The 17,942-nt window shown below is 35.2% G+C and overlaps 2 protein-coding genes across 2 annotated transcripts in view; both read right to left on the bottom strand.

Annotated features, from left to right (window-relative positions):
• LOC116162913 (homeobox protein SIX3-like) overlaps positions 1-17,942 on the bottom strand; it is a 340,946-nt gene that overhangs the window by 282,959 nt on the left and 40,045 nt on the right. The gene's annotated exons all lie outside the window — the stretch shown is intronic.
• LOC116162911 (zinc finger and BTB domain-containing protein 21-like) lies at positions 628-14,088 on the bottom strand (the record flags this gene model as incomplete). The annotated part of the gene is given in 3 exon segments (XM_031476677.1): positions 628-2,252; positions 3,018-3,147; positions 13,909-14,088. Coding segments are annotated over 3 exon segments (1,866 nt in total), but the record flags the coding sequence as incomplete, so codon positions are not given.

Raw genomic sequence — 17,942 nt, forward strand, 5'->3', positions numbered from 1 at the left:
TTGGGATGTAAAATCCAGTTATTATTCCATCCTGTGAGACTCCACAAAATAGAAATGCAAAAAGAATAGGTGGTATAAGGGACCAAAACAAGCATTTGTCCAAATATAAATGTTTCGCCTCTGTGCATTTGATTTTTTCTCAACAACCATAGTACATATAAGTAGATAAGTGGAACGTTTCTGATTAGGTGTTTTGATATCCCAAGATTATGTTGATTCAAACATAAAATCGTTTGACTTTTGCCATCAATGTGTAAAGAGTTTCTGTCATTTCAGTAGACACCAGAATAGTAAAATTCTTTTGAAAATTCAAATAAAATTAACACTCGACTAATCTTGTAGGCCTACAATGTACGAGTTTAGGGCACAGGGCTAGTATGCAGTCGAACCTTTCCCAATTTTCAAACGCTCATTTGAGTTGTCATGTTCAAACACTCACTTCTCAATAACAGTAATAGAAAATTTCACCCCACCCCTTCTTCCATTTTTTCATAATTATAAAGAGTAAACACCCAATTAAAAACGTTACATAACCCTGTAACTCTGTGACAAAGCATTTCCAAACATTTTGAAAAATCTACTTGTTTAGGTCCTCTCCACCACCAGTTTTCTTTTTAATATACTTACACTTTCAATTTTCTGTTTTTGCGAAAACTCCAAACTTCGCAAATAAGGTAAACAATTTTACTCGATATTTTATACAGTCTCATCATAGTCATCTAAAAGTTCGGACTTGCACTGGCGGGCATTGAAATCATATAAATGTGAAGGTGGAATACGTAAACTGGAATTTTGGGGAACATCGGAACTAGAGTAAGAATGTTCCGCGCTTCTTGAAGTGATTGAGGAGAGGGGCTGCGACCTGTTTGAATAAGTCTTTGTGGCTAAGGGCGACGTTGGATTTTTTTTTCGACCTTGTTTATTAATATTCATAGCATTTCGTTTTTCTTCTTGCTTATCTTCGAAGTAATTTGGAATGTGAACTTTTGGTCTTAACACAGGCGGGGCCTGTCTAGTAACACGTATTTGTGAATGTCTCACAGGACGCAAATGCGGTATGCTGAAATCATCCTCTGCGAGTTTTTGTGATCTGCCACGTTTACGTTTATGTGTGGGGGTACTGGTTAGTATTTGATTTAATAACGGCACCTTTTTTTGTACACTATCTAAGTATGGTACTCCCACATCCAACACAGGTGCTAATAATTTTTTTGGTCGACCACGTCCACGCTTGGGTACTGTAACGTTTTTGACAAAATTCGTTTGCCTATGAAGTAATGGTGGTGACGGTGTTCTTAAGGGTGGGGCACTTTCTTCCACTGTGAGGTTAGGTAAGGAGGAATCACTATCCACCTCTTCGGGCTCCTTTTTATATATTATTGGAGCCATAGCTCTTTCCCAATCGTCAAATGATTTTTTCGAAAAACAGGGACTCCTAGAGGTCGGATTAACAGTCGGTAAAACGGGGTGGCTTTGTTTAGATGTACCCACGTTACCAGCTTTAGAAGCAATAGCACTAGATCGAAGAATTCTTTGTTTCATGAGCAATGCGTCTGTACAGTGTGTATTACCAATCATCTCTCTACTTTTACCTCTTCCATATGTTCGCACGTTGTCAGTAGCTACATGAAAGTTAGTTAGCGGGGGCAGAAATCTATTTGTGAATTTTTTACTGGATTTGGTTTTGGCTTTGTTTTCCTTATTTTTTGAAGAAAGTTTTTCATTATCTTCATTTGTTATAGGTTCATTATTAATTATACATGTAAAGTCACCTTCCACATCTACTTCATAGTCATCAGCATCAGTCCAAGTAACAGAATCATCTACCATAACATCGTCATTAGTGATTTCCATCGGTTCTGATGGGTTTATTAAAACATCCTTGCGCACACGAATTAACCCTTGGAGATTTGGAGTAGTCTCTTGCACATTTGTAGAATTACTTTCTTTTTCACTTACTACACTTTTGTTCGTGGTATCTGCATAATTTAAATCTTGCAAAACATTTTCTGTGCTTGCAGTAGATATTTCTGAGATACTCGGCGCATCCTTCTCAATCGAACTTGAAATCGTACTATCTAAATCTATAATTTCAATTGAACTACTTCCAAAACTTCCCGAGCCTCCTCTATTTTCAAGAAGAGTATTCAAGTTGTAATTCGCATTCATCAATTCCTTTAGGTCAACTGCAATTTTTTCATGTTCTTCAGTAGTAACAATAACCATCAGCTCTCTTCCTCCATTATTACTAGCTAAAAATTGAAATTATGATTAAAGCTGAATTGCAAACAGCTGACTTTTAAACTATGTTTATTTAACCCATTATTTAGATTAAATAAGCCTTAAAAAGTTATTGCATATACTCACTTGTTGAATGCATGTAACTGACACAAAACACTCTCACTTTACACTATCGCGAAACAGTCTGAAAATATTTATTTCTTGATATTAATATATTTATAACGCTTCAAATAAACGAGCCTAAAAGACAGCATATTTTCAGTGTGCTAAACCACACCTCCAGAAAGGTTCACATTATTATTTACAGGTGTTCTCAAACTCATGCATGCTCAGAATCTACACATTAACAACACTACAAAAACATTACAAACAACACCGCTTAGTGAGGTAGAAGCCTGTTACACAAAAAAATCAGTTAATAAATTTAGTTCTCTGGACTTAGCATTGTGTGAAATTTGGAAGACACATTTTATTTAATTACTCAAAATGAATATTCTATTCCTAAGATTCAGTTGGACAGTCAATTTCATTAAGAAGCAGTTTTTAAATAAAGAAAACAATATAAAGAAGAGATATTGTACTGCTCTGCTCCGTTACAGTTTTAGAAAGCCTATCATTTGGGAAGCAAAATTAGCCGACCAAAATATTGTTAAAAAATTATAAATGTCATCACACAAACTTCTGCCTTTCTAAATTGTTATGAAAGTACAAGGTGTTTGAAGAAAAAGGAAACATGCAAGCAAGTTAAAGTAATGACTAAATATTTCTTAACTTACCATCTATCGTATCGGCCATGTCCTGCTGTTGAAGAGTCATAGGAGGTGTACTGTCCATTTCTGACTGATCTTTTAAGCTGTGTCCGCTGCCAACGTTAATGTCTTCCGGATGGACACTCAAACTTCCGCCCTAATTCACAAAAGGAAAGATTATAGCAAAATTACAATATAAGCACACCAAAGCATATACAAACTACATGATGTGTAGTGATAAACTGAGATGCTGTTTTGGTAAGTCAAACATAAGAACTTTCATGTACAACAGTCAATAAAATTGGTCTAAGGGTACCAAGTCATTTACTTCTCTATTTTGGATTCCGATCCTGTCAATGATATTGAAATTGTGGGGGAGGAGAGGAGTTAAAAACTGATTCTATCAGACTTAATAGTCTAATGAAAAAATTAAACTACTCTTCGATCCCTTCTGTTGAAGTACTGACAAAGGGACAGACAGACAGACACGGACAGATCTGTTGAACGAATCAAAACTTAAGTGCTAGTATCTCAACAATAGTGTCGAAAGAAGGTACCTACAAAGGGACAATGGAATGTCTGGATGACATGAATATCTAAAAATTGCAAATTTCCAGAAAGAAATGCAGATGAAGTGCTTCCAGTGGTTGGTTCATTTGGGAAAAAAACAGTAACGACACACTGGATTTTTACGGAATGAGATAGAGGACAAAAAAAGAAAATCATTCGAATGCATCGCCATCATGGCCATGTTGATTCAACAAGATCTAGAAATCCATGGATGTTTTGTTGAGAAATAAATGTAACACTCCTGATTTTGAAATTTTCTTGTAAATTTGTGCCAAAGAGTAGAGAGTGTGACACATCAGTATGTTTCTTCTTTTAACCTTTATCTCATTCCGTAAAAATCCAATATCCCATAAGAAATAAGAAAGAAGTAGCCTGTAACTTCTACATCGAACATGCTATGAAACTTCTGATAACAGGTTCAGATTCTCCGATCTGACCGTTTTTCATACATGCCAAACGCGTTTTTTTAGTTACAAAAAGGGCACCTTTGCCTATTTAACCTACACTGTATCTCTCACCGTTAACGAGATCGCAATGGTGAGCCACGAATTCGAAACCACCCTGTACACATATAAGAACATTTTCCGATCAAACTAAAATATTTCCAGGATGCTTCCTTTTAGACCAGAAATCAACCCTAACTTTGATACTTTAAATAGCATGACCCTTTTTGGTTCACGTTTCGTATTCTGCATCTTATTGTAAAAAATTTAATATACAGTAGAACGTAGAACCCCAATTATACGTACACCGAGCGAAGGACGGAAAATTGAAGAACAAGGATAATCCAAAGTAATTTTATTTCTTACATATGAACATATTGTACACATATATGCATGTGTACTAAAAAGTATAAAAAACAGAATTTTTATACAAGAAAATTTGTACTTTAAGAGGGGCATTTAAAACAAGTTTTTATTTTTATTTATTTAGGTATTTATTTATTATCCCTCTAAATTCGCTAAAAGTCGATATTTTTATGAAATTTCAGTCAACAGATTTGATTGTCATTATAATGGTAACACCTAAGCCTTCCCCATAGAGGGCGCCTAAACTTTAGTGCGTTTAAAGTTAGTAGATGTGGTAACTTTAACTGCGTTTATCGTTGGCGTTGGTAATTTCCAGAAGTTTTTTGATATCATTCAGTGCATCAAGGTCGTATTTACGTGTAAATTGTTGAGTTTTTGTATAGTGCTTTTTAAACATGAGTAGAAATCCTTATAAAAATCGGAAAAGAAATGCACGGGCTCGAGCAGCCAAATTGTGGCAGACGAATAAGAAAAACAAGGACAACAGTAAAGTGGAAGAATTTAATACAAAACTCTGACAAAGGGGCCTCATACTTCAATATTTCCTTGGCAGTAGTAAATAACTAAAGTGGAAGAATTTAATACAAAACTCTGACAAAGGGGCCTCATACTTCAATATTTCCTTGGCAGTAGTAAATAACTATTTCTGTTATGTGAATAAACTGTTAGTATTTCGATCCCTTATTTCCTCAGTAACAAACGACTGATTATCAATCCTGATGGTCAGTCCGACTGATCATCAGTCGAAGTATCTTGCTTTCACATGCATGCGTTTGATCAGTCGAAAAAATGTACATGCAGAGCACAAAGCAACACATTGTTGTCGGTTTGTGCTTTGCCGCTCCAAGCATTACTGTTTAGTTCCCGATTTTTTTATATAATCTAATTCCATATCCCAAATTATTCTCCTCTCTTCTACCGTACTAATTAATTGTTTGGTATCGAACCTATATATACATGTCTTGTGCCATCATTTTTTAAATGACAATTAAAGCAATTGTCAAACGTTGCAACGCTGGTATTCCATACTGATGGAACGCATACATGTGAAATGCTCGCTAATTCAATGGCCAGTGCGTGTCTTGAACATCCGCACATGCAAAGGCTCGACTGATGCCAGTGCGTATTTGATCGGTCGACTGATGGTATGCACGACGTGTGAAAAGGTAAATTTAAACAATGGCTCTGTCTCATCAGGACTCATCATCAGTCGTTTGTGAAACGGGCATCAGTAATTCAAAACTTGGTGTTTCATTTTGGTACACTCAGTATTTCAAACTTGAATCTTAGAGGAGGCCAATCTAAATAAGCAACACTGGGTAATCACAACTGGACACATTTAAAATTCTTGAAATGATTTCGTCAACAAATGATTTCAATAAGTAAATGGTATTTATTATTGGTTTAGAATCTATAAATGGCTTAAATTAGTCAAAATTGATACTTGGGTCACCTGTTGATTGGTATTGTAGAATTTAGGGAGAAGATGAGAAAATGACTTGATCATTCATTGGAATGTAATGAAAGGTCTCAAAATGATTTTCCGTCAATTCTAGTCCCCCATAAGCCATAAGTGATACTAGTCGTAGTTCTTCCAAGAATGTGGTGCTCGGAAGAAAATACGCTCAAGGGGAAAGTAGAAGGTTGTTGGTGGAATCAAAACTTCAAATGTGAATATCACAAGAACAGTGTATCACACGACATAATGCAAGCACCTCTTCAGAAGATATTAGGCGACCATTAATTGGGAAGTTCTCACTAAAATCTGTATTATTGTTGATAATGAAACAAGTTGAACCCGCAGAGCAAGTGTTCCACTTCTGGTTACCTTTAGCGTGGCTGGATGCGAGATGACAAGCACCTACCAAGATAAAACGTGCTGAAAATCGCTAAAACCCAGAAAAATGTCTGAATTTTCACAAAAAAACAATAGGTTCAATACCAACCAAATTTCAACTCGATAGCATTAAAATCAGGACAAAAAACCCTTATCGCATTTTTGGGGTCCAGGTACCCCATCCAGAACTTCTATGGTAGAACCCTTGTCCAAGTAGCTACACAGTATGTTTTATAATTATGTGACGGATGCCTTTTTAACAAAATGATGTGTGTTTTTCGTAAAATAATGATTCCCCATGTTCTGTGACTACAACTTGAGCCAAAGAGCGGCTGTATAAGTAGTGTTAGGATACTGTGTATGTGTGTGCGCGCACTGGACATTAGACTATTACAGCAGAGAAAATTGTTTAGATATGTGGCAACAAGCCATTCATGCAGTTAGGTGCATCTGATATGTGGAAACGCACTGTAGAGCATACCAACAAAATGATTTTAGATTGGCACAGAGAAGTAAAGTTTGAGCAAGTATATGTAGCGCCACCAATAAAAAATAATTTGAAGTCAAACAAAATGGCTGGTGAATAGCGCCTGCGATGTTTTAAAATTCATGATTCGGAAAGTAACGCGTCTTCGGTAAAAAGGCTGTGGTTCGATTTTTACCGCGACGAAAATAGTAAGATCGGCGAACCAGTTTTGTTACTTTAATTTGTGTGTTTGTGTGAGCAATGCCAAGGTTTTTGTCCCAAAGAAGGTTTCCCTGACCTCGCCTGGTTGTGTGCATAATATATTTTTCGTACTTCCGAGACTAAAGTGACAACTTCACTCCATTATGCCAAGTACTGAAGTGTCACTTTTTGTCCCGCCGGGATTAAATTTGGACGAAAATCTCGGAAGGATGAACAAGGCAATTTCAGTAGGTTGTTTCACATTTTGTATGCGGCACTACTTCTTAAACGCATCGTACTGCTGCTCACATATAGTTTTTTGGATTTCGGTGGTATCAATCCATTACCTAGTTTGGCTGCTTTTTATCAATTTCAAATACACCTTTGTCACCCACCACCAAAATTATGACACTAGCAATGACAGTTTCCAAATTATTTTTGTTACCATAGCATAGGGATTGTCGTACCGACGCAACGTTCCTATGGTAACTTGTTAAGAGTCTTCTTTACCTAAGCGCAACTTTTTTACATTATAGTGTATAGATGATTATAGCTGCAAGAGATAAGATGATATTCTTGCTTTGTCAACTCCTGTCTTGGTCCTTAGTTAGTTCCCACCGAGACTGTGCAGCGGCGCCACTTGTTACACTCAAATTGTTGATTTAACGCCCGCCAAGATACAGACTTTATTTACAAAAATTATGATTTCATTTTTTGGGGTCATATTTAGAAGTAACTTATCTAAAAAACTGTCGGTTTACTTTTTCCATAAATCGTCTTGATCGAGAGTAAAAAAATAAAACAGATTAGCGCAATAATCGGTGCGAAACATCTAATTTTTAAACAATCTGTATTCAGTTGCTATAAACTTTTAAAAAAAAATAGTCCGAACATTTTGTAGATAAAGGTCTAAATTTATAAAATAGTTCTTAAAAAAAATTGTTTTTGTAAAAACAAATAGAGTTTTTATGGCGGGCGCTCTTATGGAAATTTACATTGGGTGCAGTGGGTACAGAAGACTCTTAAGCAGCGATTTTTTGAAAGAACGCGTTCTCTAACTCCATACATATTAAGTGTTTCAATTTCGGAAGTACGAAAAATATCGTATATACCTTGCGACTGAAGTAGTGGTCTTAATCCCTCAGGTAAATTAATTAAAATAAACTTTACCTTCGGGATTAAAAGTACTACTTCAGTCCCGCGGTATATATTATACTATTATACGTTCTCCTCTTTTCTTACGCACAAAATTATGAGAATTGTCAATTCCTTTTTCCACTTGTGTTTAAAAAAACCGCTAGTTTTAACACAACTTCTACCCAGATTCTAAAGTGCCCTGAAAGTAACGGTGGCTCTGCTTGTGAGTGTGAATTCTGCTGCAGACGTTGTTATTGCGACAAAACAATTAAAATGTTTTTTTAAATTTTTCTTTGCGTCCAAATAATAATGTCCACGAATTTGTTAGTAAAAGATCGCGACTTCGACAATCTGTTACAAATAACTAACATTTTTTAGTAATTGGTCAATAGAAGTTGTTAATGTAATGCATATCGTACTCACAATGCATCACTGTCTGTATGCTGCCTACATACGTATTCTGGATCTAAATGATGCTATATGTAAACATACTTAGTGATGATGTCGTAATACACCGATGACATGCGCGCAAACTAAGGAAAATCCTACTACAGTAACATTTTAGTGGAGTATACAAATGGCTATGATCTTCCTGACCAACTGAATATCAAAATTCATGAGAAGTGACCTGGATTAACCCGCTTAAGAAGGAAAAAAATCATTTTTCATCAGGATAAAGCAACTGGTCACAAAAGTGTATTGACTCCCACTTCCGGGAAGGTATACTGATTGGAAAAAAGTTGACCCAATTATGATGAAATCAAAAGAGATTATGTAGAAAAATAATTTTTTTTCAACAGAAAATCAGTCTTTCATTGTCAGGCTGAGAACTTTTCACCTTGCACTTGTAGTTTTTTTTTTTTTTTTTGAGTTGGATCCATCGTTCCTCGAAATGGGGGTTGAAATATATTGTGTGATCAAAACTCTCTAAACCTTCCCCATAGTTTTATTCGTTGAAGTTTTTAAAAATAAAAGCGACTATAGTTTCGGCGTACTGCCATCATCAGGTGATGTGAAATTTAACAGGAAAATGGTAAGTTACAAACGTTGAAGACGGATAAGACGAACATGTTGTTTTTTAATTATTAACTGGCCGGTATATACCGGATTGTCAATCATTTCTAGACATGCCGTCTGCATGATCTCGAATTTAAACTTACTTAAATAATTTAAATATGTAGTCATCTCAATAGTTTCAAAACTTTTATAAGTTTATTTTTCCGTTTCTTTTGAAATGTGTTAAATTCAACTTTCAACTTTTAATGTAATAATTCAACCCTCTGGTAGGTTGTCTTAACAAGGCTGGATATAATTCGTTTTGAAACTTAGGACAACCTTTCCGTTTTAACCACCCTTCAGGTTTTTTCACTTGCTTCGGCCAGTTAATAATTAAAAAACAACATGTTCGTCTTATCCGTCTTCAACGTTTGTAACTTACCATTTTCCTGTTAAATTTCACATCGCCTGATGATGGCAGTACGCCGAAACTATAGTCGCTTTTATTTTTAAAAACTTCAACGAATAAAAACTATATGGGGAAGGTTTAGAGAGTTTTGATCACACAATTGCAGCAGTGGGTCTAAGAACTGTATCATCATCAGACCTTACCCTAAAACTAAACCAGAACATAGAGCAAAACTTTATGTTATTTAATATCTTCCATTGTATTTCCTTGGAAAGAGACATTTTATAATTTCACTTCATTACCAGCACGTAAAATTTGAATTTGAAGCCCCAAGTTAAAACCTAATCACAATTAATTCAGTAATGTACTCGTACTCTGATAACAACTACTGGGAAAAATAAAAATAGGTTTTTAAAAAGTAACTAATATATTTCCAATACGAAAAATACACTTTAATACAGTTAATCTCACAACAGCATTAAAATATACAAGTTTACAAATAACATCATAGCTAAAAGAATACATATAGACATCTTGCTCAAAATGGTAAATAACAAACAAATCACAGGTACTATAGGAATCACCCTGTATAGACATCTTGCTCAAAATGGTAAATAACAAACAAATCACAACCCTTGTGAAACTGGAAAACAATTTTTCTTTAGCACCTATATTTAGCATAACGATATATTCCATAACTGGAATAAATATTTTTATTTGTAAATATTTCCATATAAACATTCCACACTAGCCTTTTTTGAGCCATTTTTCAATAAAAATAAAGTGGAAATTACTAAATGATGGTAACAATCAATAAAGTACTATCAAAACCAGTTGCAAAATGTCAAGATAATACAACTTGAGTTTAAACTGGCATATCAGTAACAGACAACAATCCTTTGTCTTTATTTTTTAAACATCACAAAACAAATCACATTTGAAGATAGATATCATCTACAACTCTCTTAAACCAGACTTAAATTACTTAAGACAAACCTTACAGGTATGAACTGAAACAAAAACAATTGTGTTTCAAAAGATAACAGAACTCACTTTATTCAATAGTCATTGTTAGTAATTATTGCACTCTGTAAACACAGAGGAGCTGATCATAGCAATTAGAAAATAATACTCGCTCTCTTTTGAAATTTATTCAGTGCGGATTCCATTGGCTAGGTTTAACTTTGTTGCTGCAAGAGAAATAGGGAATATGCATGTGGTTTAAATCTACTTGATTCTTTCTTCCGCGAATATTTATTGTCCTGGGATTATACTTAAACCATTACTTTCTTATTTAGTTTGTTTTTAATTGCAAAAAATGTTAATTTAAAAGTGCAAAATAAGCGAACGAAATTCAAATTGGCGAAACGCATCGCTATTGGACGAATGAAAGCGACGTCAAATGCAACGTGATCGGATTTATTGGCCCGTATGAATAAAAAGGAGCATATGCTTATACTTGAAAAATCCAAAGTAAATTCTCGCAAGTGCCCCTTCACACTGGGCTGCTCAGCAGCGCTGCACTGCGTCCTGTCCTGCTGCTCAGCAACGCTGCTAAGTCGCCCAGTGTGAAGGAGCATATACGAGTATTTACTTTGAATGTTGCAAGTATAAGCATATGCTCCATTTTATTCATATGGGCCATTGTGTCAATATTCATAAGTACTTAGTCCAGTCAAATTACGGTTTGGGCAGATTGGGCTGGATCTTGTCATTTCACTCAACGAAATCAAGTGTATTCTATGTAAAAAAAATCGGCTAAATCCAAAAATCATAATCCCGGAATATTATATATGTATATTGTTATAAACAAAAAAAAACGAAAAAATAATGTCGTTTCTGTTCGCATTTGACTACAATTATCTTGTTAACTATTGCTCTAAGGGAAAAATGAAGAGAAATGAATTTGTTTAGAATTAAATTTTCTATAACATACAGTTGGTATGGAATGTTCATTTTCAAATGTTATTGTTTTTTACGGAAAGATAAAAAGCAATCCCGAAGATTATCAATTAGTTATTATTACTAAGTAAAATTCATCTGAAAATCTGTATTTTGTCAGTTTTTTTTGATAACAAAATAATATACCCGATCACTGTAGGTTTTAGTTATTACATAATTTAATAAACAAATTTACAAAACGATGCTTGATCTTTCAAACTGGTTGAATATCAGAGCGTTCTAAATTTGTTTACAGATGGTGGAATCCTAAGACAACCATTTCCAAAAATTGTCCCGATGGTTCTTGCAAATTGATGGACTGTGGAATAACTCCCGAAATACATACAACAAGGAAGGTAACTGTATAATAGGCCGTTATTATTATATTATTCCATTTGTTAACTAAGAAAATTCTTCGAATTCTGAAAAAAAAAAATTGCACAGTCCGTCGATTTGCAAAAATCAATGGCACAATTGTTGAAAAAGGTTATTTTAGGGTTCATTAACTGTAAAAAAATTGAGAATGCTCTGTCCTCTTGCAACTGCAAAAAACACTTTATCGGGAATATTTCTAATAGTGTTTTTGCACTTTGGTACAAGACAATACCTACAAAATGGTTTTTTAGCTTTTTCCATGGTCTGAATAGCTATATTACAACTGATAATCTGTATAAATAACTCAGCACTAAAAGAGTAAACAAATACTGGTCGTGGCCAAGGCCTGATGAAAATGTGGCAGTGTTCAAACACATCGAGTAAGGTCAACATTTTAAATATTATTTTACAAGTTAAATTGAATTGTTCTAACAGTATTTACACTTTTTACTATGTTAAAACGATGTAAAAAAGCGATTAAAAATTTTTAAAAAAATATATGCATATTCCCTAATTCCAAATTTATAATCGTTGATTTTTTATTTAATTCAAACCTATGTACAATGCTAATGTCAGAAAAGGTATAACTTATCATTGGTTTACATAAAACTAAATGGGATTTTCAGAAAATCGTTTTAAGAATAAATAAAACATTACCCTTAATACTAAAATTATTTTAATAATACTTCATAAACATATTTCAACAGGTAAATCATTGCAATTTTTTCGGAAAAATATTGTAAATAGTGATGAAGTATAATAAGCATCAATCAATAATAATCAGCATCAATTAAACTATAAAAAAGTCTTTTGTTTTTTATACATACCATAAAAATGGCAATGAATTAACCCTAAAAAAGCATTTACTGATAGTTTAATGTGCTTTTGTAACACCTGTTAAGATTTTCTGCTTCAACTTCCTTAGCAACGCAGAGTCTATGTGCTTTGCACTTGTCATGATGATTCACAATCTCTAATCTAAAATTCGTGCTTCCCAAGGCAAACGATGTACGTATATCAGGCACATTGGCACTCCATTTCCTACAGAATTTGCAGAACATTATATTTTCTTGTTCGTCGTATTGCAACCAAACGTACGACTGGAGCCAACTGGGCCTGAATCTGTTACCCTTTCTCCCGGGCTTGGATAACTGCACTTGAGAATTTATTTGTTGATTAGAAGTGTTTTGAATAACGGAACATTCTTGAGATATCACATTGCCTTTGACATTAATTTCGGGAGGAAGAGGCAAAGGAACTCTTGACAACATTGACGCAAATGAAGGTAGATAGGGGTTTTTAGTCTCAGTTTCAAAAATATTTGTCTCCGAGTATAAATCTTTAATACTATTGAGGTTTTCTTTGGCGGAATGTAAAACTTCAGCAACATGATTCACATCTGGAGAAGGCGTTTGTTGAACTGCAGGCAGATCTACACTCGTCTCCCAAAATTGGGAACACTGTGATGGCTTGCGCTCATATGGTAAGTCTCTCCCCCACCCAATATTCTATTAACAGAAGAGTTCTAATGTACTTCTTTAGCACAGGTCTGTTAACAGACATGCTTATAATAAGTACTAAGCAAAACCTTACTTTTCAGATGGGGGAGAGTTAAATTTAAACAAATAATCACATCAAATACCAAGCACTTCACTATCGCAACACTAAACACATAATGAGAACAGCTTAAATATAACACCAAATCACTATCTTCAAAGGAATTTTAAGGTACCCTAATTTTACTGCACTTTGATCATCGCACCGCCTTTGTAAATGAAAATTTCCAAACATTCTCTTGTAGGATGAAGTGATGAAAAACTAAGAATAAATGAGCGTCGAGTCACTTTAGACATTGATTGATTAACTTTTAGTCTTTTAATCAAGAATATTACACCTGGATAAAGACTTGCAACGCGCAAATTAAAAACAGTTGAACAGCCATCGACGAAGAAATGTGCAATGTTAGACAAATCTGGAAATCAGCAGAAAGTTTCGACCAAGAACTTTGTCAACAATCAGGCCACCCAAACAAACATTCACACAGAGTGTGAAAGGTATCCAAACATTTTCATCAAAAGCACACATGAAATTGAATAAAGCTTAAACACTACTCACATTATCATTTGCAAACATTTAACCCTCCCCCCTTTAACTGAAGAACTATAATTATTACTTACTGTTTGTAATGCTTCCGACATAGAATGATACGAGTCGATGTGTGGACTTCCGTCATGCTCTTGCTTGATATGTGGTGAAGGATCTCTCGCGTCCTCCGCATTTGCATCCCTATCAGCTGGTGAAATTGGATTCAACTTTGGTAGGGCTGGACTGGCTTTGTAATTACTTTGTGACGACGCCTGAAAAAGGTATAAACTGTAACAATAACCTTTTTTGAATTTTTTTAATTAATGTTTAAATATTTCTAAAAATAACCGCGCAACTACCGCAATACGCCCGTTGTTTTGAAAGTAACACCTCCACACATACGTATTTCGCAGATAGGGATTCTAAATTATTGGAAACACTTTCAATCTAAATTCAAAGGATCAGTTTGGGGGAGGGGGGGGGCATTGCAGCAGCGAATATAAAATCAATGAGGTGAATTTTACCCATCATAAAATGTCAATTACCTGGTGAACTTCTCAGAGAACGTATATACAGGGTGGTGACTTGCGTAACGCATCATAGGTATTTCAATGTAGAATTCATAACATGCGATTTGGCTCCCCAAATTATTTTAGAGCAAAAATGTATTAAGGTTTTTTGTAGAAAAAAAATTTTTACGCCAATCAACCGCATTAGTTTTCAATTTTTTTCATAATAAAGATGGAAAATTGGAAAAATAAAACCCGCATCTTTTTCAATAATCTGCGATGCCATGGACTTCCCTTGTTTCAAATATAAAAGTAGCTAATTGAAAAATGTGCGCATAAAATGGCGCCACTAAGTCGCTAGTATATTGTCTTTTAATTTAAAAAAATGGCAGATGCAGATAGTACCTTGAAAATTGATCAATTGAAAATGGTTGTTTATGGTAACCCAAGAAAAAATAGTGTTGTGCAAATAAAGCGCAGTTGTTAACACCCCTACGCCCCAATCGCTCTTCGTGAGTAACATCTTCCAGCACTCCATTTTTGGCATATTCGCACTTAAAGTTTTGACCCTATCATTAGATATGCCCAGTCCCTGTGTTTCAGTAGCCCTTTATGAGTACTCTCCTTCAACAGTCCATTCTCGAGATATTCACACTGCACGTTTTGACATCACCAATGGGTATATTTCTTCTATACGTCCCAATCGCCCTTTGTAAGTACCCTCCTCCAACAAGGAGGACTATAGTTGGTAGAAATTACTTCCTTTCGTTGAAACCTTTCATGGGAGCACCATGAAAGATAAAACCAGTTCCGCCACCCACTCCCTATTTTGATAAAGGGCAAGAAAGAAGGGCGGTAGTTGGTAGAAAAGGTAAACACATGTTCTTTCCTTCATGGTATTCTAATGAAAGGTCTCGACGAAAGGAACCGTTTTCAACCATCTACCGCCCTTCTTTCTGGCCCTTTATCAAAAGAGGGGGTTGGGGGAAGGAGGGACTGGAACTGGTGTTATTCTTCATGGTACTGTAATGAATGAGCCCTTATCGTGAATGGAGATATTCCAATATATCTCCAAAATAGATGGTTGGAAGAGAGCACTACTCACGAAGGGCGACTGAGACGTCGAAAAGAAATATATCTATTGGTGATATCAAAACTTTAAGAGCGAAAATTCCGAAAAAGGTTTGACGGAGGAAAGTACTCTCAAAGGCAAAATGAATCGATCGGATGAGACCTCGGATGAGACATATCTATTGGTGAAGTCGAAGCAAATACCTTGACAGCAAAGTGTCGGAACAGGAAAGTGGAACGTCAGGACGAGACATATCTATTGTTGATGTCTAAGGTCCGTGTGGCGCAATGCAGTTGAAACTGGACTGTGGTGCTAAGGGTCCCTGGATCAAATCCGAGTTCGGGCATGGATATTTGTAAATGTATAGTGGGTTGGGTTGGTAGAGCAGCCTGGGCTGAAATCCCGCCCACTCAAAAATAAAGGCAAAAAAAATAAATAAAATTTTCGGTGCAAATATCTGCAAAATGGAGGGAGGATTTTGAACGTATGGCATGCGGCCTTTAAATGTTTATGTGTAAAGTGTCTCCTTTCGATTAATCATCTACCAAGAAAGTAAGCATCGATAGCATGCTACTAGAGAGATATTGTGGTGACCCTAATATCTCGAACACACAGTATAACATATCAGGTGAATCATTTATAATTTTATATTTAGACGATTTAATAACTTGATGCCATCATCTTTTTTGGAAAAAAAGTTCCATTCAAAGGTTGAACAGATAATCGATGGTAACCTTGAAGATGACCTTGACCTCGACCTTCACGGTCTACCAATTACTGTAAAAATAAGTTAGAGTAGGATGATTAGATATTTCCCAAAACTTATTACCTCCTGAAATATGTCACATGTAAAAATTCAACCCTCTATGGCCACGCATAAGAGTAGTAGTAGTTATACATGGTCACAGGGAGTTGAAATTTTACATGTGACATGTTTGTTGGGTCTAATGTGTGTGTATAAATTTAGGGACATATCTGGTCATCTCTATCATCGTAGAGCCAAGCGCCCTACTCTAACCCATTTTTACTTTAATTGCTAGATAGTAAAATTTTCCGATATTTTCATCATAGAGTTCAAAATTAGTGGCTCTCATTCCAAATTGATCTTGAAGGTGTTTTTAAAGATAGAGACTTGTGGTTTTGTCGACCCTGTACCACTTATTTGTGAAACTTTTAATACCACAAACTTTTAATACCACAATCAGAATCAATCTAGCTACGTTGGTTTCTGAGATACAGGGTGAAAAGAAAAGTTTTGACTTTTTGAGATGTTATCATATTTACGCATGTAATATAGAAACAAGTTAAAAAGTAATCGTAAACGATTTACATAAAGCGCATTTCCACTTGCATTCATTTCCTATTTGTAAGATGCAACTTTTGTTAAAATTGTAAAAACCCGGCCACAAATATGAAAGATAGCTTGCACATGTGCAATCCATTTTTGACGAGCTACTTCAATTTCAGTTTATAAGAAGAGTTTCATTCCAATCTTTTTCTAAATAAAAAAGTTGGAACTGCGCATGCGCAAACCTAAATTTTGAAGCCAGCGTTAGATTTTCCTTTGTTCCAAGTGGCTATGTATCAAATTTCATCTAAATCCCTCCATAAATAAGAAAGTTGGCACTGCGCATGCGCAAAACCAAATTTTGAAATTGGCGTTAAATTTGCTTTTATTCCAAGTAGCTATGTATCAAATTTCATTTAAATACTTTTATTTTTCATTTGCCTATTATATGTCAATTATATCCGTCATATGTGATATATGAAGCAGTCTATTACGCCCAAGGACATAATGAGAGGGCATAATGGATTGTCATCTTATTATGCCCTCAAATGGCCTGTCAAATTGATTGACAGAGTTATATTATGTCATAAAAAAGATGCAACTTGATTCGTATGGAGCACTTTAACGTTGGGCAAACAATAATCATGACATTTGTATATTGGAAATGCATTCTTTAGAATGATGAAAAATAAAATGTTGTATGCACCTCAGGCATTACTCAATATTTAACCCTCGGGCGACTTACAATCCCTCGGGCCAGAGGCCCTCGGGCTCTGTCGCCCTCGGCATAAATATCGCCTTAATGCCCTTGATGCATAAATAACTATTATAATTAAAAAAGTTTGCAATTCGGTTTATAAATGGTCGAGATGCGAAAAGGGCACTGTGAATTTTGAATCGATTCGACTCAACTTTTGGCATTGCGTATTATATGGCTAAAGTTATGCCCATATTGAATTTCATGCAATTCAGTTCATAACTAACGGAGATGTAAAAGAGATCGGACATTTCTAAACAAAGTTATCGTTCACACGGACAGATAGAAGGACAGACAAACAAAGGAACAGACGGACAGACCAACAGGCAGACGACAGACAGCAATGCAAAATTATAAACGATCTCTAGGAGCGTTAATAAACGGCAAAAGTGTAAAATTATGAAATATGTTTTTTGTTTTTTTTTACAATAACTTTTTTTGTAAGCGATACAGAAAAAATTCCTTCCTTGGTGCAAGACTCGACACCATAACGAACCAAA

This window comes from Photinus pyralis, unplaced genomic scaffold (genome assembly GCF_008802855.1).
Source record: "Photinus pyralis isolate 1611_PpyrPB1 unplaced genomic scaffold, Ppyr1.3 Ppyr1.4_LG2, whole genome shotgun sequence".
NCBI lineage: Eukaryota > Metazoa > Arthropoda > Insecta > Coleoptera > Lampyridae > Photinus > Photinus pyralis.